The sequence below is a fragment of the Canis lupus genome, chromosome 8 (genome assembly GCF_011100685.1).
Source record: "Canis lupus familiaris isolate Mischka breed German Shepherd chromosome 8, alternate assembly UU_Cfam_GSD_1.0, whole genome shotgun sequence".
Classification (NCBI taxonomy): Eukaryota; Metazoa; Chordata; class Mammalia; order Carnivora; family Canidae; genus Canis; species Canis lupus.
In genome coordinates, this window is record NC_049229.1 from 53420023 (window position 1) to 53441775 (window position 21753).

At 35.0% G+C, this 21753-nt stretch overlaps 1 protein-coding gene across 21 annotated transcripts in view; it reads right to left on the reverse strand.

Moving 5' to 3' along the window:
• CEP128 (centrosomal protein 128) overlaps nt 1-21753 on the reverse strand; it is a 397326-nt gene that overhangs the window by 197836 nt on the left and 177737 nt on the right. For 20 of the 21 annotated variants that reach the window (XR_005363617.1, XR_005363616.1, XR_005363618.1 and 17 more), the window contains one exon: nt 13689-13881. Coding sequence is in view for 17 of the 21 variants with exons in the window: in XM_038545463.1 (XP_038401391.1) it covers nt 13689-13881 (193 nt within the window). In the remaining 4 variants the exon portion in view is untranslated. Of the gene's footprint in view, nt 1-7577; nt 7601-13688; nt 13882-21753 lie in introns of those variants that run through there. The other variant, XM_038545479.1, reaches the window with a different exon arrangement.

Genomic DNA, 21753 nt, shown 5'->3' on the forward strand with positions numbered 1-21753 from the left:
AATCCTTATCTGAATCAGAATTTTAAATTCTGTGAAAGTAAAGAGTATGTTTGCATCATATATGGAACACAATGGAACCATACACACTCTAAAGACACTAATAGGTAGTCACTGAAGGTGAAGTACTTTTTCTTATGGCTTGCCTAAGCAAGACAGGTACTTTCATTAGCATGAATTAAACTGAAGGACAAAAATATGAACTATATAGCCAAATGTGCATTAAATAGCAATGGATCTTATTTAATACTTCTACCCAGGTAATAATAAGAATAAATGGATATTTCAAAGAGGAGTGTAAAAAAAATTTTTTTTTAAAAAAGCAAGCATAGTTAGTGACTAAATCCCAATTCTTACAAAATGGACTTTGGATTTGAGATGCCAAAAGGTGAGTAAAATATTTGAGAACCAGAAATATAAAGGGAGGGAGGTCTTTCAAGGTGCTCCTGGAGGAAAACTGATCTGAAGAAAGACTGAAAAAATATTACAAATGAAAAGTAAACTAGAAATTTAGATGGAGCTAGACTGTGGAAAAGTAATAAGATGCTTAGTCACCTGGACACGGTTACGGAGGCATGGAGATTGAAGGACAGCTACAATACCAATGTGCCAGAGTGCAGATTGGTTTACACGGAGTTGTACAGCTTAGGCCAAACAACATTTAAGTCTTGTCTCATGCTGACCTTACAGCAAGATCTACACAAAAATAAGGTTATCATGTGATGTGGGGTTGGTGAATTGTTAAGAACTTAAATAGAAGAGTATATAAGTTTAACATGCTATAATAAAGGCCAATTTCTAGTAAAGTAAAAAAATAATAAAATCAACCGATAAAAAAGCTCTGTGTACTGAAGCCTCATGAGGAAATACATATCTCCATGTCAGCTCACTGCAGATGTCTGAGCCAGCAACACAAAAGCAGAGAGGGCAAATCCTAAAGTAACCCTCTGCCAGAAAGTATATTTTAAATGTTTGCTCCATAAATTAAAAAAAAAAAAAGAGGAAAAAAGAATACAGATACACATATCTTTTTTAAAGATTTATTTATTTATTTGTTTATTTATTTATGATATATATATATATATATATATAGAGAGAGAGAGAGAGAGAGACAGAGAGACAGAGAGAGAGAAAGAGAGAGAGAGAGGCAGAGACGCAGGAGGAGGGAGAAGCAGGCTACATGCCGGGAGCCTGATGCGGGACTCGATCCCGGGACTCCAGGGTGGAGCCCCGGGCCAAAGGCAGGCGCCAAACCGCTGAGCCACCCAGGGATCCCCAGATACACATGTCTTAAACTTTGCTTTAGAACTGAATTCAAACCCAAAGGGTAGAAAGACACTTCAAATTCTTATACTCTTATTCTTAAGGTATTTAAATCAAAAATTTTTATTCTTTCTTAATAGCTGATTAGATTATTTCTCTGCCTGGCCAAAAAAAAAAAAAAAAAAACATGATAACTCTTAGATTTAAGCAGAAAACTAGAATAAACGTATATGCAGATATGAATACTGTCAAGTGGTATGACTACAATAGGCCAGAGTTTTTACTTTGATTTCTAATTGGAATGTAATGAAATATTAACTAGTTATATTTTTCCTCTTATAACAGTTTATTTTTTCAGAACTTATACATGAAGAATGTTTGTTTGGAAATGAGGCATTTCATTGAAATTGCATTCACCTCTTTTCCCTTAACGAACCCCATTATTATAAACATATTTAATAAATTATTCTAAGAATTTATGTGTTGGGGCACATGGGTGGCTCAGTTTGAGTGTCTTCCTTTGGCTTAGGGTATGATACCAGGGTTTTGGGATTGATTCATCCATTGGGCTTCCCGCAGGGAGCCTGGTTCTCCCTCTGCGAGTCTATCATGAATAAATAAATATGTATATCAAAGTCTTTCCAAATACTATCAGGGATATCGGAGATGGATTCTCTTATTACCAATTATCCTAGATTCAAAAGATTTAATGAACACAGCTAAGCTAATAGAGGACATCATTAGAATAGTTTGGGGGTAAATCTGAGTTGTTATCTAATACCTCATGTTTGTTCCTGTGTCCTGAAGCAGAAGTAAGAATAAATCAAGATAGATTTGGTTTTTTTTTTCCTTTTTGGTTGGTAAAACAAACCTAATGTCTAGAGTGTATATATAGGAAGGGGGTATGATTTCTGATGATAATGCCATAATAAATGGGATAAAGAAGTAGGAGGCAAAATTTGCACTCCATTCATCCATCCATCCATCCATCTGCACACCTACTCAAATGTCCAATAATTATGTTTATTTCTCTTTTAAATATAAAAACTGGTACAAGATGCAATGGAAAGACAAGAGTCTATAAATGAGATTAAAATTTAATATAAAAAAAATACATGTGGATACCCAGAATGAAAAGTCATAAATGGAAAATGTCATGTAATTACATCTAGAAGTTTTAATAGTAATGGGGTAGTAAAAAGAAAAAATTCTACTAGCAAGGGTAAATAACAGGGAAGAGTTTTCATACGAAGAGGGGAAAATGGTAGACTCCTGTAAGTTTGAACTTTACTTGCTCAGCAATGAGAAAGCCACTGAAGGTCTTTCTTTTTTTTTGAAGGTCTTTTCTTTTTTTCTTTCTTTCTTTTTCTTTCTTTCTTTCTTTCTCTCTTTCTTTTTCTCTCTCTCTGAGAGACAGAGAGGGACAGAGGCAGAGACATGGGCAGAGGGAGAAGCAGGCTCCAAGCAGGGAGCCCAACATGGGAATTGATCCCTGGTCTCCAGGATCATGCCCTGAGCTGAAGGCAGGTGCTAAACTGCTGAGCCACCCAGGCTGCCCTGAAAGTTTCTGAGCTAAGGATCTCCTGCTCAAAGCTGTGTTTAATGAAGATTCATTTGGCAGAACTGATTAGAACAGCAGTTACATGTGCATGCACATGTGTGTTTTCTCCAGTAAAACACTACTGAGTGGAGGTCAGTTGTGGGGTGTGTTGCAAGTAATTTATTATAAAAACACAAAACCAAAGTTTGAGAACGATTTACCTTTTTTGTATTACTCTGAGCATATTCAAGGTTATTTCTAAAAGATGTCACCCTTACCAAATGTTTTATTAAATAGCAGAGAAATGGATGAAGGATGGCTTGGGCCCAGGGAATGGTGTGAACTTGAACACATCCACTGGAGTGTGTCTGCTTGGGAAAATCATCTGTCTCGGAAGTTCTGGCAGGCTCATAGGTGAAGACCAGTGAAGTAGACTAAAGGTTAAGAAGATCTTGCAAATAAGAAGCTTCTGCAATCCTTGAAGATGAAGTAATACAGAGCTAAATAAGATAGAGGTCAACTAAATGGAGGGAGGAATAGATTCACAGAAACAACCAAACAAAACTGTAAAGCCACTCATTGCAGAGTACAAGTAAATGGGAGAAAGTCATCTTTTTTTTAAATGATAAGTGTAAGAATAGGTTTTAAATGCTCTCAGGAAATCTTTCAAATTAATAAAATAAAACTTTCCTTGGAGTTTCAAATTAAAATTTCATACCTATAAGACAATACAGGCTTTATATACAGTATATTGGCAGCCTCCATTTAAAAATACCTCCATATTAAATTTCATGACATGCATATGTTTATTCTCCACAACCACATCTGGTATTTAAAGCATTCGGGATCCCAACTTATTCAACAATAAAGAATAACCAAACTTCAAACACTTAGTCAAGAATTCAAGGATAAATTGAACTTTTATTGTCCACTCTAAGGACAGTGGTAATTTCATTAATTCTACTATCTGTAAGGCATTAGGTCAATCACAATCTTTGTGCTTGCACTTCAATCAGACTTAAGATCCCATCAGTGTCACTGTCTAAGGAAATCTTGTCCTCACCACCTACTCCATAAAGTCAGATCCCCCATATGGTATTACAGCACAGCCTGTATTCTTATATCTGAGGCCAACTTCTCCAATAGGCATACTAGGCAGTGTCTGGCCAATGAAAATATATTCGTTTTATTACAAAACTAGAAGAAAAAATGAAAATAATGAATAGATAATAATAAATCCAGTCTGAATTATATTAATCTTTGTATCACCATAGCCAAAAATTTCATTATTTCATGGAGGAAGGGGCCCAAAGGCAAAAGTGCCTGGGGACTATAAAAGTCATAATGTGTCTCTAGTTGTTTTGTAGAATTTCTACAAAGAAATGAATCCCCAATCGTTGTATTTTGAAATCTGAATAATAATACCTGCTTGGGGATTAATGAAATAATAAATTGCTTATAGCACTTAGAATCTGACACAGCAATAAATGTCAGCTCTTATTACTCTCTAAACAATAACTAGAGATGGTTACAATGCTTATAGAAATATGAATATAATATATTCCTATTGAATTCAGTTTCCAGAATAATTTTGTTTCTCATAGGAACTTCCATGCTCCCTTTAACTAAGATGATAGTTAGGACACTATTAGTAGATAGTGTTCTAGATAGTCACTATCTAGATAGTGACTAACACTAGATAGTACACTCAGAACTACAGTGATAAACTACAATAACTCCCTTCAGGTACCGGGGACACTCTTTTTCTGCTCCCTATTTTTGTCTTGTGATTTTATTTTTTAATTTCCTTCTATGTACGTGTTAAACTATAACTTTAAGCCAAAGTGGAAGAACAATAAAATGTAAAGGTAAGAAGGACTATAAATGAACAAAGGCCTTCCAGCAACCAAAGCCAAGAAGCACTATTTATATTTCAGGTTCATTCATGACTCAATATAATGTCTTTCAATTTCCTAGCTATATTTAAGTGGAAAGGACCAAATATGTATAGACAGGTATAAGGATACTATATTCATTTTGGAAGTACTACATTTGACACGTTTTAAGACCTGCCTCAGTGCATTTCAAAGTTAATTTTAGTAGATTGAAAGTAATATATGTATATTCCTAACTTTCTGACAAACATCCAAAGATGGACACATGTACCCAAAGAGGTTCAAGCAGACTTGAGAATCACTTGATATGCCATGAATTAAGTGTCAGAGAAACTACCACAAATCTCTAATTTCATGATTTTATTGGTGCATTCGTTTATCATGTATCCTATAACAAATTACCATAAATTTAGTGTCTTAAAACAATGCAAATTCATTATGTTACAATTCTGTAGGTTAGAAGTCTGATATGGGTTGCACTGGGGTAAAATCATGTCAGCAAAGGTGCATTCCTTTGTAGAGGCTCCAGGGAAGAATCCATTTCCTTGCCTTTTCCGCTTCTTAGAGGCCACCCATATTCCTTGGCTTATAGCCTTTCTCCATCATCTTCAAGGCCATCAGCAGTAAATTGAGTCTTTCTAACACTGAATCACTCTGACTTCCTTTTCTGCTTCTTTCACTTTCAAGAACTCTTATGATTACACTGGGCCCAAACAAATAATCTGGGATAATTTCCCCTTCTCAAAACCATTAATTTAACCACAACTGCAAAACCTCTTTTGTGGGGCACCTGGGTGACTCAGTCAGTTAAGCATCTGCCTTTGGCTCAGGTCATGATCCCAGAGTCCTGGGATAGAGCCCTGCGTCAGGCTCTCTGCTCAGTGGGAGTCTGCTTCTCCCTCTGCCCCTCATCTGGCTCATGCTCTCTCTCGCTCGCTCTCTCTCAAATTAATAATAATAATAATAATAAAAATCTTTAAAAAGTATCTTTTGCAATGGAATGTAAGATATTAATAGGTTCTGGGAATTAGGATGTAGGTATCTTTGAGAGAGGTGGGCTTTTACAATTCTGCCTGCCAGAATTGGTAACTATTATGTATGCAACAAAGTAGAAAAGATACAATACTTAAAAGATATAGTGCTTGGGGAAGCCTGGGTGGCTCAGCAGTTTAGCAGCTGCCTTCAGCCCAGGGTGTGGTCCTGGAGTCCCGGGATCGAGTCCCTCATCAGGCTTCCTGCATGGAGCCTGCTTCTCCCTCCGCCTGTGTCTTTGCCTCTTTCTCTCCCTCTCTCTCATGAATAAATGAATAAAATCTTAAAAAAAAAAAAAAGATATAATGCTTAAAAGAACTCAAACACAGTAAGGATGTGCTTTGAATTTAATAAAGCTATTTACTGACCTAAGAACTCATTCAAGTCTATTTTAGCACATGTATCTCTATCTTATTCTTCTCCCTGAGTATCCTCATGATCCAAAGTCAAGTAGGCCAGCTTTGCTGTACTATGAAACAGCAGAAAATAATGTAGATAATCAGAGGATGAAACAAGAAAATCTAAGAATTCATTCATATCATATATTTAACATGTGTGGATTTTTCTAAAATATTGTCCAGAATGCACACACATATCCAATAATTTAGAAGGGGAAAAATGTAAATTTTAAATATGTGAACTCTTTATCCAGTCAATACTTAACTATTATCAATTTAAGCATATTACTGGAGATATTAAAAATGTATGTCTCTAAAATTAAGTTTAGCCAACAGTAGTATAAGCTTGAGGCTCCTTACATAAAAGTGTGAGTGGGCAGAGATACAGCCAACTAAAGAAAAATAAGCCATACACTATTGTCAATTTACTCACTAACAATGTAAATGTTGATTTCATATCCAATTGAAGTTGACACTTGCACAGATCCGTGGATCAGGAACTCTAGGCATATCATTAATTTATTTAATTCTGGTCCTAATGATCCCCAACAAATGGGGTTTAATTTCAATCCCCATTGACCTATCTGGATTTCAAATCATAACATAAAACATTTACATAAAAAAGATTATTTAAAAACCGAAATAAAAGATCATAAACATATATAAGCAAAAACACAAATGGAGATTAAAACAAATTCTACTTTGACTCAACTAGTGGACATAATTTTTTTTTTTAGTGGACATAATTTAAAAAAAAGAACTATTTCTCAATTGGTTTTGAAAATAATTATGAAAAAGTTGAAAATAAAAGGGAGGAGACATAATTTCATATCAAACAAAAATAACAGTTTAATGAGTTTAAATAATTTCCTCAATCTATAAATCAAAATAGCAATTCATTATCTCTAATGATTAACATCACTAAACTTCTGAACTGGTGACAAAGTAAAATGAAGTTCTAAATAGATTTTTTTTTAATTAACCAAAATCCAAGTAAATAAATTATATTATACTTAGAGATCATCCCCTAAATTAATTCAGAATGTCTAATTATGCTTCATTATGCAATAGAAAAAAAACTGGTTCTCCTTCCTATTAGACTAGATGACAATGACTCGTATTTATATAAATGTCATGACTGTCAAATACTCTTTCAAATAAACAACAACAACAACAAAAAAAAAAAAACGCTTGAAGTGATGTGGGAATAAGTAATAAGATGAATGCATGAGTGGTGGGAAAACTAAAACAATACGTAAAAAATGTCACACACAAAACACAAACCATGCAATTCTATGTCTAGCCTAGGAAAGATGCCTTCAGTTTGCAAGTTCCTCCCTTATTTCTGTACCACAAGTGACTTCTGAGAAATTATCCTCTGTTCAGCCATCCACCAACTGCAGAACTGGTACAGAGATTCAGATGAAGAGCAAGGAAAACCGGAGAAATCAGCTGAAAGGATTTTTCTTAGAATTCTAGAACAGTGAAACCAAAGGAAAAGTGCTTTAAAAGTTGAGACAAACTAGGTAAATGAGAACCTATGAGAAAACAGTGTTTTTCGAGTCAGTACCTTGAACAGCACAGCAATTTCAGAACACTGAAAAAAAACTTGGCTCATCTCTATTATATAGTAAAAATACTCATCTTCAGAGACATTCTATAAAGCCAGAATGATGAGAGTATAGTATACAAGCTTCATCACTAAGCTGGCTCTGTCTTAGTTATCCGTCACATGACAAGAGTTAACCTTTGAAGGCAGCTTGCAAAAAATATACTTGTGAGAAACACTCTACAATCAGGCTTAAAATGCACAAGGCTCCTACTAACACAGGTCTCTCAGATTTACATGGCAAATTCAGTAACTACCTCTCCTTCCTCCCATTCTTTTCTCCAAACAGGTATTGAGCATATACAAGGCAAAGATGAAGTAAAGCAAATCACAGACATTGTAGAACAGTCAAAATAAGGAAAACACTACATAAATTGTTGTGATAAGTGAAACTGCCAAAAGAGTAGTGTATTCAAAGAGCTAAAAAGGAGGAAAAGCCAAGATGCTTTATCCTGTTCTTTCCAAGATTGATTTTTCCACTGTTACTTTTGACCCCATCCATTCTCATATCTTCTAGGATCCTGCTATACCAATTAATCCTTCTTTCTCCTGTTCAACCTCTCCCATTCTTGGATCCTTCTACTTAACATTTATAGTCATGCTTAAGCTTGTTTATCATCAATAGCAAGTAGAAAATTATAATCTAAAAGCCATATGCATTTTATACTATTAAGAACTGAAACTATTTTAAATATACACATTATTTTAATACTGTTTACTTTTTTGGTATTCATGTATTTTTAAAATTTTTTTCAGATGTTATACTAGAGAGCTAACTCAAATCATAGTACAAAATGGAGCTAGAATTTGTACTAACAATGTTATACCACCTCTAATGAAATATATAAAAGCATAAATTATTTAAATACTTCTACTATAAAATGTAATACATAACTGAAATATTAGGAAAGACAAATATTATTACCTAATCCCAGACTGTCATAAACAAAATGTAAACCATTCTGATTAAATTACTTATCTTCTGCCAAATGTGTGCTGATTTGCCTTTTGGTTATGTAGAGCTTATTCTGGTTACATTGGTTTTGCTTGTTTTTATTGTTTGTTTGATGCACCTTTTCTCTACTGCTTACTTCTTCGCTAAGGCATAGATGCTAACCAAAAACAATCAATATGAGCAACTAGTCTTCTGCTACAAAAAATATTATTTTCTGAAGTGGTTAAAGAACTATTTCCCTTCTTCCACATCCTATTAATATTTTCCCTTTTACTCAGAAAAGGTAACTCCCTAACAAAGAGGTCTTGACAAAGGTCTATTCATCCTTGCATGTACATTCCTAATAAATAAAATATGATGGAAAGAGATAGATTAGAGAAGCCTGAATCTACAGTGCTGAGAATTACTATTTTTCTAGGCATTGTACCTATCATAGTATCAGAGTAGTAGGGCTTGGTGAAAATCCCACCTAATCCAACAAAGCCAAATGAATATAACACCTACTCAAATCTAGAAACTGGATACGATCAAATTTCACTTTTAAGGGAAAAGAATTTCAGAGGCTATGTCAATTTCTAATTACCCCAAGAAGAAAAACTATGCACACTAAATAGTCACAGTCACAACCACAGAGTGCCTAGAAAGTAGGACAGGTCCCTTGTTTAACCAAAACTTCCTAACTTCAGTTTAAGGAAAAAGATGTAAAGTAAATTGTCTGCTATATTTGTTCATCATCATTAGCATATCATATAGCAAGACTGAATCTAAATTGTCCTATATAAATGCCCCTCCTTCTGAAGCTCTTTGAAAAGGGGAATCCTTTCAACTTCCACATAAATGTTAGTTTTTAGTAAACCATTGTTTCAAAGTATTTTTTACAGAGAAATACTGACACATACAGGAGCAGTAGCTTATCAGAATATTAAGAAGGTAGACAGAAACTGGTTTATAAAGAAATTAGTAAAATAGCTACCTACACCAGTGAAAATACACCTAACAACTTCCAGCTGCAGTTTACATCTCTTTATTCTTGTCTTTGTTGCCATTCATAACAATGATATTTAGTCAATAATTCCTAAACTTCTAAGAGGGTCATGATATTAACTTCTCATTAGAGTTCCTCTCCTTTTTGCACACTCCAACCCAAACCTATAGGCCACAAATAGCCCAGGAAACATAGACAATTCAGATCTACAAATGTGGCAGCACTCATTGATAAACTCCTTGTACATGGGTTTCGCTTAACAGGGCACATATCAGTTAATATGACATTAAATCAAACTAAATATATGAGTGCAGAGAATGGCAATTGCAATGAATAGAAAGTTTCTCTGTCATGTTTCACTTATAAATAGGTTAACCTTATTCTAACAGGTAAGTTTCTAAGATGGTGAATGGAATCAAACATAAATTTCTACGACAATTCATTTTGAAGTTTCAGAAATATCTAAATGTAACCATCAGTCTTGCAGCCCTTCACCTCTCCTATGTGTATATCAATGTAAACAGATGCAAAAATACCCAAGAAGAGATCACTATGCAGACAAATCCTGCATAGAATCTTTCTTCCTCTTCTCCCTCCTTATGGAAATCCTGCTACATTCTTCAACATCAAAATCAAAGAACATATCCTCCAAAAAAACCTCCCCATATGGGCCTCTACAATAGTAATCAATAGTAATCAATAGTCCCATTTTCACCAGAACATTTTACTCGTATTTCTAATACTCGTACTAGTTCACCCTACTTCCTAATAAATATGTTTATATGTCTCCAACTGTAACAGCCTTTGCTTGGTCTTCATTATTCATATATTAAGAGTACACTATTTCTGAATCACAGACGGCACCTAATACATCTTACACACATTAAGGCAAGAGATTAATTACCATATCATTTCTCATAACAAAAGTTTGGTCCTTCCCAAAACTTTTTTTTCATTAACGACTTTAAGGAATAGGTTAAAAATAGGATCCCTCTTTCTCTGCCACCAAATCACCCCCTACTTCCCAACTTTCTTATTTCTCCCAATGGCAAAACCAGAGATCTTAGAGTCTCCTGTATGTGTTCTATCATCTACACTGCCTGCCTCTTGCATTAATTCCTCCACAATACCTTTTGCATTTGTTGCCAGTACCAATATTGTTCTTCTTTTGTGGAGGCCAAGAAAAATTAAGGCAATTCCACCTAAAGTTTAGCATTAGCACAAGTACAGCCATCTTAGGCCCCTGTGAATAAGAGCTGAACTTTATGGGAAAAACTGCAGAATGTCCTCAATGTCCTCGGCAGGGAATCCCATATCAGAAAGACAACAGAGCTCAGAATTGCCCTCCACAGAGAATCCCATATCAGAAAGACAACAGAGCCCACACCCATGGTAGAAAGTCCCATATTAGAATGAGAACAGAGCTCAATGCCCTTGAAAGCCCCATATCAGAATGTAAACAGAACTTGAGAAATTCCTCCACCCCTTCTGAAAATCCCCTAGACCAGCCTATAAAAAACCCAGCTGTAACCCACTTCGGGGTCCAAGTCCCTGCTCCGCTGTGTCAGGTATACTTGGACCCAAGCTCAAGTTTACTAATAAACCCTCATGCGCTTGCATTGGTTGTTGGCTCCTTGGTGGTTTCTCGGATTTGCAATCTTGGGCACAACACAACAATTTGTAGGTGACATGATTATGTACAAAGAAAATCCTACCTAAGTGCTAAGAAATCAAAAACAATGATAATATCAAAAAATAATAAAAAGCTACTACAACTAATAAATAAGCTTAACACAGTTAAGGAATACAAGGTTAATAAACATTAAAAATTCAATTGTATTTCTATATACTAGAAAAGAGTCATGGAAATGTCAGAAATTCAAGTTTTAAAATGTCACTTAATGTAATCATACATCAGAAAAAATCAGGAATAAACTGAAAAGAATGTTCAAGACCTGTCTGCTGAAAAGTACAAAATATCCACGAGAAAAGTTAAAAACTTAAATAAATGTATAGATATACCATGTCCATGGATGGATACTCAATATCAAGATGTCCATTCTTAAATGTGTACATTTAAACAGTCCTATTAAAACACTAGTAGGTTCTTTAAAAAAACAAAATTATAAGCTGATTCTAAGATGCATAAAGGAATTCAAGTGCTCTATGGATACAAGACAAGTAATAAATTTTTATTAAATTTGCATAGTAGAAATCAAACAATCACCTTGAGAAATTTAAACTTTATAACTTATCTTCTGAAGCTTTTATGAAAAAAGCTAGGCATTTAAACATACTTATTTTAGTGCACAAATATTTGGTTCTTTCCTTTTGGATTTGTCTCCCTAAGAGTTATAGGTATTTATAATATACTACTACATAAATCTTTACACAGAAAATAATTTACTAGGTGATAATATTGATAATATTTACTAAGAGAAAAACTACATTGTGAATAGTCTAAAACATAATATAGAAATCATACAATGTTTTATCTATAAAGTCCATAATTAGATTCTATTCTATAAAGTCCATAATTAGATTCTATTGTACTGTCATTAGAAAAAATAAAATATATATATATGAATCCTCTGACTTTTACTACTAGCAGTTTATATTTTTCAATTGCACTAGAGCCGCAGTTCTCAATGGATGTTTGGGGACCATCCAAGACCCCTTATTAATAATACTAAGTAAGATATTACTTGCCTTTTTCAGACTCAGTTTCTCATAAATGCAAAGTTCAGTTTTTCCAGAGGTTACATGACATGGAATATAACAACAGAATACAGAAGCAAACACAAAAATGCAGCTATCTTCTTTTAAAACAGCAATGAAAGAGATTTACAAAAGTGCAGAACAATGCCCTCTGTAATTTTTTTTGTATTGGAAATAGTTAAATATCATTAATTTTTATGTTAATAATATAATGGGTTTATAATTATTATTTTAAAGGAATTAATATTTTTAAATGCTCAGTTTTAATTCTTAGTATGGAAGATATCAATGCATATAACATACATTGATTAAAGTTCTTTGAGTTCTCAAAAATGTTAAGAATGTAAAGTGGTCCTGATACCAAAAAAGAACTGAGAATCACACAAGATAGCAATTAATAATTTCTAACTGGTACCTGTAGAAAGAATAATCCTGATAACTAAAATGAAAAACCAAGACATTTTTTAGGGGATTATCATATGTTAATGTTATTTCTTAGTAGGACATTATATTAAATTGCTCTCTGGTTCTTAATAAAGTTCACCAACAACTAAAGACCTAAGGCCAACACAACATAAGATACACATAGGATTCCCATACATAATGCTGTTTTTCTTTTTCTCATCATTATGCATCCCTATTAGCACCAAACAGAAAAGCCATTTTCAAAAGTTCTTGTCTAACTTTTAAAGTTACGTATTGCCTACATATTAAGCACATTAAGCTCTGCCCCCTGTTCTCCCAAACTCTTCTTTCCTTATTGTTTGAACCATTGTGCTGAGATCTTCTCATATATTAAACAATTTACCCATACATTACATTTACTTTCTGTCACTCCACTCAATACAATGTAAACTAAAGAAAAGGATTTTTTTTTTTTTTTTGCTTTATTCATGATGTATGAATCACCACTTACAGTAGTGTCCATAACAAAATAGGCACGGAGTAAAAATATTTATTTGTTGAATAAATTAATGGAATATTCTACTGAAGTAAGATAAAAACATTAGCATTTTATCAGGGAGGAACAAATGTCTGACCAAATTAATACTTGCAAATGGCAACAGACACAGTGCTACATACACAAGAAAGATGCATCTAGCTGAAGGAAAAAGTCTCAGGCGAACAATTTTCTCTTCTGGACCCAGAAATGAAGAAAGAGAGGGAGATGAGAGACAAGGAAAGGAGAGGGATTTGGAAATATTCCAAAGAAGAGACGAGAAATAATTTTTCTTTCAATCCTAGGGTTATACAAATACAAACAAAGAAAAATAAGAGTAAGAATAGCTAACACACCTCTCTTCTCCTGGTGTATTTCTTCCAGAAGCTGCTCTTGTCTTTCTATCTGTTCAAAAAGACACTGGAGCTCAGATTCCTTGTTTTCCGTCATATTCCTCAGCTGCTGTCTGCATAGCATCAGCTGGTGCCGCAGATTTTTTTCTCGGTTTTCTCTCTCTTTCAGTTCCTCACAGAGCCACTGAAGTTTAGTCTTTAAAAAAAAAAAAAAAAAAAAAATTGTATAGATCATTTTTTATAAATCTAGAAAACAGTAACATTCCAAAACATGAGGGAAAAGTCATGATAATCTGAACAAATACAGACAATAACAAATTTAAACACAACAAAAAGGTACCCATAATGTTTTAATTTGATAATGGCTTATATTAGTTAAAAGTTGGTATAGAAATCAAGCCATGATTTTCATGGATTTTTATAAAATATCTGATATCTTTATCATCTTGGAAAGGCAATACTATGGAAAAGTTTGGTCTACTGAACTTGCAATCATAATACAATTAGCTCCCTAATGTGGTATATAAAGCAGTTAAGCATTTTTAAACTAAAAAATACCCTGTAACAAAACTACAGACTTGTCACAAAACGGAGCTTGAATTCGGAGGACCTTTTTTTTTTTTTTCAAAAACATCAAAAAGCATGAACTCTTGCCATTTGCAATAATGTGGATGGAAATAAAGGGTATTATGCTAAGCGAAGTAAGTCAGAGAAAGACAAATACCATATGATTTCACTCATATGTGGAATTTAAGAAGCAAAACAGATGAACATAAAGAAAGGGAAGGAAAAATAAAATAAGATGAAAATAGAGAGAGAAGCAAACCATAAAAGATGCTGAACTCTAGGGAAAAAAATGGAGGATTGCTGGAGGGGAGGTGGGTAGGGGGATGGGGTAACTGGGTGATGGGTATTAAGGAGGGCACTTAATGTAATAAGCACTACATGTTATATGCAACTGAGGAATCACTGAATTCTACCCCTGAAACTAATAATACAGTATATAACTACATTGAATTTAAATAGACTTATAAAACAAGAAATAATAATAAAAACTTTAAAAAAAAGATAAAATTCTTAGTTTTGGTTCCTAAAAATTCATATCCCCAATCATGTAGAAATATTCTATACAGCATGAGAGAGATAAAGTCAGTATTTGCCCACATTTTAAAGACTAGGAAATTTAATAGAAGGAACTCTTTCACAGACTCTAACCTCACCATCTTTATTATTTAAATATTTAAATGAGAGATGGGGAGGAAAAATCTTTTCTTTCATCTTCACTAGAACAGGATGTCTGTCAGTTCTTAGGACTTTCCCAAGTGAGGCTACCCTTCAAATTCTAGTTGATTTTAAATAATCTAAAACAGTCTTTATTTCAGTAAGAAGGAAAATAAAAGAAGCAGTGGACCAAACAGGAAAATTAGGTTAAGATAAGGGATAATTTCCCTGAATATTATTCATTAGTAAGCAAGAAAGTTGCAGGCCTCCAAAATCTACAAGTTTCTCAGGATATGCCACAGTGTATTAAAATGAGCCATGATAGAAAAGTTTGTCCTATGATAAAGTGGGACTGGGAAATGGCCCCTAAACTGAGGGCTCCCCACATATATTACCTTTCAAACACCCCCAGAACTGACCTCTGGTCAGAAGGTCTAAGCAGACTGTTTCTCTGAGACATAAAAAAAATATCATCAGTAGTCATATTGTGGAAAAATTATACACTAATATTGTAAGAACAATTTTTGTATGTGAATGTATTAAGTGAAGGGAAATCATGCTTATAAAAGGCAAAATCTAAGCACATTTATTATAAAAGCTCATCAAAACAAAGGGAGAACCTCAAAGAAGTTCCACTTCCAGAATGAGGGCATGAAGGAGTTCTGTGAGGCTGCTCTTAAATGAAAGCGTTAAAGAAGCTAGGTATCAGCAGTGGAAAGAACCACCCTGTGTGACAAAAGCTCTACTCTATACTGCCAATAGGACTCCCTCTTCCCCCAGTTCACAGTCAAGTTACATGGTATTGTGGCATAATAAGAAAGATATTTGGTCTTTGTTCTTAAATCTTGGCACAGAGCTCCTAAAGTCCTCAGAACTTCCAGAGTCTTAATGTCCTGTGTTATTCATAGCAAGCTTGGATCACATCAGAGTTCGTGCTATTTAGGTGGTTTAGGGTAGGGTCACTGGATAGCCTCAGGATGGGACTGGTGATTAGAGACTTGGAACTTTCAGCCCTACCCATAAACCCCTAGGAAGTGGGGAATCAGGGGGCCACTGGAGATTAACTTCTATAAAAATTCTTTTTTAAAAAGGATTTTATTATTTATTCATGAGAGACACACAGAGAGAGGCCAAGATAAGGGCAGAGAGAGAAGCAGGAACCCTGCTGGGAGCCTGATGCGGTACTTGATCCCAAAACCCTGGGATAACGCCCTGAGCCAAAGGCAGATGCTCAACCACTGAGCCAAAGGTAGATAGATACTCAACCACTGAGCCATCCAGGTGCCCCAAGTTCTATAAAAACTATTGAACAATGAGATTTGATTAGCTTCCAGGTCAATGAACACATCACGTGCCAAGAATGTGAAATACCCCCAAACTCTATGCAGATCTTACCTCATATAAACTCTTCATCTGGCTACCTATTTGTATCCTTCATAAGTAAAGTGTTAACAGTAAGTAACGTATTTCCCTTAGATCTATGATCCATTACAGCAAATGACTAAACTTGAGGAGAGAGCAATAGGAATCCCTAATTTGTTGCCAGGTCAGATGGAAGTGTAGGTAACCTGGGTACCCACTACTTGTGACTGGCATCTGAATTGGGTGCAATTGGGAATGAGCCCTTAACCTATGGTATCTGTACTAACTCTGGGTAGTTCCTGTTAAGAGCTGAATTAAACTGCAGGACACCCAATTGGTATCTGTAGAGAACTAGAGAATTATTCCCCTGTGGAAAACTCAAAATAGCTGGAGTCAGAAGTGCTATGAGTAGAAACAGATCATAACAGTAGGTATTGCACTAGAAGGGCAAACCACTAGGATTCTTCATTTTCACAGCTCTGATTTGCATAGGCTAATGTCCTGGCTAGGGCAGTGTAGATACTAGGGAGTCCCGTCCTCCACCAACCCCTCACTGGTAGAGTAGCCACTCTACCTCAGCCACAGCAGCCTGAGAAAACTGGGGTCCAAAGTGCCACTGCCACAGATATCTTGTAAGAATTAGGGACAAAAGTCACGTGATCATATCAAAAGGTTCAGAAAAGGTGTATGACTAAATTCAACACCTATTCACAATAATATCACTCAGCAAACTAGGAACAGAAGAGAACCTTCTCAACCTGAAAAAATATATCTATGAAAAACCCATAACTATTATCATATGTAACAGAGACCGAAAGATTTCTCCCTAAGATCATAAACAAGAAAAGGATGTCTGCTCTCACCACTTCTAACATTGTATTAGGAGGTTACGGCAGGGCAATTATATAGAAAAATATCAATATACATAAATTATATGTATTTCTATACACTTGCATGATCACCCCAAAAATAAAGTTAAAAAGATAAACATGTTTATTAATAACATCAAAAGAATACTTAATAACATACTTACATACTTTGTAAAACTTACACTCTGAAAACTATAAAGCACTGTCGAAGAAAATTTAAGAAGACCTAAAGAAATGAGAAGATGCTCCATATGTACATGGATGTACATACATCACAAAATTAATATCTTTAAGATAGAAAGAGTCCCCAAACTGATCTACAAATTGAAACACCTACCAAAATCCTCGCTAGCATCTTTGGGGAAATTGACAAGGTGATCTTAAATTTCATATGGACATTCGAGGGATCCAGAATAGCCAAAAACAGGTGTTGAAAACATAAACAAAGGAGTCACACTTAACTGATTTCAAAGGTATCTAGAAAGCTGTAGTAATCAAGACATGTGGTACTGGCATTTAGGATAGACATAGATCAATGGAATTAAATTGAGAGTCCAGAAATAAACCCATACATATATGGTAAACTGATTTTCAACAGGGCTTCCAAAACAGTTTGTTGAGGAAAGATTAGTCTTTTAACCCAACAGTTCTGGGACTACTGAATATCCACATACAAAAGAATGAAATTGGACCCATACTTCATACCATATACAAAAATTAAATCAAAATGGATCAAAGACCTAAATGTAAAAACTAAAAGTAGCAGATTCCCAAAAGAAAGCACAGGCATAAGTCTTTGTAATCTTGGTTTGGCAATGATTTCTTAGATATGACACCAAAAGCACAAGCAATCAATGAAAGAAGCTGATAAACTGTACTTCACCAAAATTAAAAACATGTGCTTCAAAGATCACCATCAACACAGTGAAAAGACAACCCACTGAATAAAAGAAAATATTTGTAAATCATATATCTGTGAAAGAACTATTTAACATTCATAAAAAACTCAGTAATAAAAAGACAAGTTGAACAAGAGACATTTCTTCAAAGAGATACAAATAGCTAATAATCACATGAAAGATGCTCAATATCAGTAACCATCACAGAAATGCAAATCAAAACCACGATGAGATTCCATTTCACACTCAGCAGGATAGCTAGAATGAAAAAGACAGTTGATAACAACTGTTGGTGTGTGTAGAGAAATTAGAATTCTTATATAATGGTGATTAAAGTGTACCGATGTAGCCACTTTGGAAAACAGTCTGGCCATTCTTCAAAAGGTTAAATATGGTTACCATATAACCCAGCAATTCTAATTTAAGAGAAATGAAAACATTTGATCCAAAAAAACTTGAACCGGAATGTTCACAGCAGCATTATTCATGAGAGCCAAGAAATGGAAATAACCCCAGAAACATCAACTGATAAATGGATGAATAAAATGTGGTATATCCATATGATGGACTATTATTTAACAAGGAAATGAAATACTGATACATGCTACAATATAGATGAACCTTGAAAACATTTTGCTAAATGAAAGAAGACATTCATAAAGGACCACATGTTGTATGATTCCATTTATAGCAATTGTCCAGAACTGGCAAATCTACAGAGATAGAAAGCAGATTACTTGTTGACCAGGGTTGTGGAGGGGATGGATAGGATGCACAGATCTGGGAGGTGATGGCTAAAGGGTCCATGTTTTCTTTTTGGAGTGATAAAATGTTCTAAAATTCATTGTGGGTATGGCCTCACACTTCTGTGAATATACTAAAAACTACTGAATGGTACATTCTAAAGAGGTAAATTGTATGGTATGTGAATTATACTCAATGCAGCTGTTATTTAACAACAACAAAAAAAAGAACAAAAACAAAAGGGAGAGGAGAAATAAGAAGGGTCAGAAAATAAAGCTAAAATTAAACCTCCCTGCAGAGATGAGACTTGGCTCTACTACCTGCTACATAATTTATAGGGCTCTGTCTTATCTGAATGCCACTGGGTAAATACAGGAAGTCCTCAACTGAAACTGAGCTGTGGACTTCCAATTATGATTGCAAAACTTTAATTAAGACTGCTTCATTTTGGGGGCACCTGGGTGGCTTAGTCAGTTAAGTGTCTGCTCAGGTCATGATCCCAGGGTCCTCGGATTGAGCCCCACATTGGGCTCTCTACTCAGCAGAGAGTCTGCTTCTCCCTCTGCCTCTCTACCCACCCTACCTCCCAGCTCGTGCTCTCTCTCAAATAATTTTTTTTAATGGGGTGCTTGGGTGGATCAGTTGGTTAAGTGTCTGCCTTTGGCTCAGGTTACAATCCCAGGGTCCTGGGATCCAACCAAGTGTCAGGCTCCCTGCTCAGCAGGGAGTCTGCTTCTCCCTCTGCCACTGCTGCTCCCCCTACTCATGTGCACTCTCTTTTTCTCTAATTAATACAATCTTTAAAAAAAAAAAAAAAAAGATTGCTTCACTTCCCAATATCCATTTTAAAATATCAATGCAAATACAAAGAGATAAAAAGCTTCCTTAGGACAGGAAACCAGAAAACATAATTAACTCTTTGCCAGATAAAAGAAGCAAATTCTACTACAATTCTTCTCTAAATAAAGCACTGAGGTAGAATATAGGGTCAAAGGTGAGGGCAGCCCGGGTGGCTCAGTGGTTTAGTGCCTGCCCTGGGCCCAGGGCCTGATCCTGGAGACCCGGGATCGAGTCCCACGTCAGGCTCCCTGCAGGGAGCCTGCTTCTCCCTCTGCCTGTGTCTCTGCTTCTCCCTCTCTCTCTGTCTCTCATGAATGAATAAATAAAATCTTAAAAAAAAAACAAAAAACAAAGGTGAAGGTGAGTGAGATAGCACCAACTCCATCTAACCACAATATGAGACACAAGGATGTGAACTGGACTGTTTAGAAAGCATGCTCTATGTATATAGAGTGGAGCCCATATTGGAGGCTAGAACTCAAGAAACTGTTACTAACATTTAAACAAGAGAAAATGGTAAGGAATGGGCCCAAGTGTGTGCATGTATACTTGAGATTTAAGTGTTGGGGTAAAGGAGAGAAAGGCATCAGTATTGATGTTCAAGTTTCCAGCTTAAGAAACCGTGAAAGAAGAATCCTAGAAGCAAAGATTTAGAGGTTAAAAAGTTAACATGAAATTGGAATAAGCTGAAGTTGTTAGGACTAAGACACAGAAGTGTGAATGACGGATTGGCTGTGCAGATCTAAAGCTGAAGAGATATGGACAAGAGATAGAGACTGAAGAATCAACAGTATAGAGGACACTCAAGGCATAGGAACAGATCAAACAGCTTAGAGTGTTTATAGAAGAGAGAGGAGAGTTTCAAAGAGATGAACAGAAGAGAACCCTAAAAATAAAGCTGAGAAGAAGAAATTGGAGAGGCGCAAGGAAAATCCAAGACTCTGGGGTGACAGAACCCCAAAGAAAAAAATAAAAATACCACAAGAAGATGGATATGCTTAGTGTCAAAGACTGCCAAGAGGAAGGGACTGATATATTTGACAATTAAAAAAATACACATGTATGTCAAAAACAACTGCAGCTCAGCCCACCAAACCAAAACATGACTGAAAATATGAACACCAAGGTGATTATGCCTACTAACGAAAGAGGAACAAACAGGGAAATGAGGGTAGATATTCTAAATTTATTCTATGTACACCTCTATTGTTAAAATCTTGAAAATGAGAACATGTTCAATGTACTATGTAATAAAATTACTCTAGACAATTCACTCAATAATTTTTGATACAGATCAGTAGGAAAATGATTCTAAAACATTACTACTTAAGTGATCCATTAATTGATAGTAACTAAGCAACAGAAAGGGAAGTCTATGCAATAGCTGCCGCTTCCATGTTAAAACAACAATCTGAATCTACAGATCATACCTTTTGTCCACTTCATCAAACTTTACCAGTTACTCAAGAAAAATAAATAAGCTGAAAAGCCCTAGTAGTATCATATTATTATTGGCATGATGCAAGGGAAAAGGGAAAGGTCAGAAGTACAGTTTCTGGAAAAGATATATTTTCAATCAAGTCTTTTTGCTGCTTATTTGGCACCTAAAACACGCACATATTTATCCTTATATATTAAAGAATTTGATATACTAAATCCTCAAGAATTTTAAAATACTTCAATTTAAAGCATCTTGGGAATGGATGTGTGTTCATGTTTGGGCACATACAAACTAAAATTAATACAGTGTTCTGCACATAATGAGGACAGGACACATGCAATTAAATGAATTATTAGATGCTGTTAAGTTCCTGTAAAGAGGTTGCACCTTTCATTTAAGTAATAATACAGAAAAATAAAGTATCTTAAAAATATCCAAGATTTTTTTAGTATCACTATGTTAAGAAACTTAAATGAACATTCAAAAGCAACACATTTAGGATCAGAACACTACTGGTTTGGATTATAAAAATACAACCATGGATGGAAGGATACACCTTCTAATGTGACTGTGTCCATGGTTCTCAGCTCCAAATCTCCTATCACAAAAGAATGAAACCCTATGTTATCAGATCTTCTTGTGCTACCTCAAAAGGAAAACAAATTCCATGCTGTAATTATGTAATTGGATGA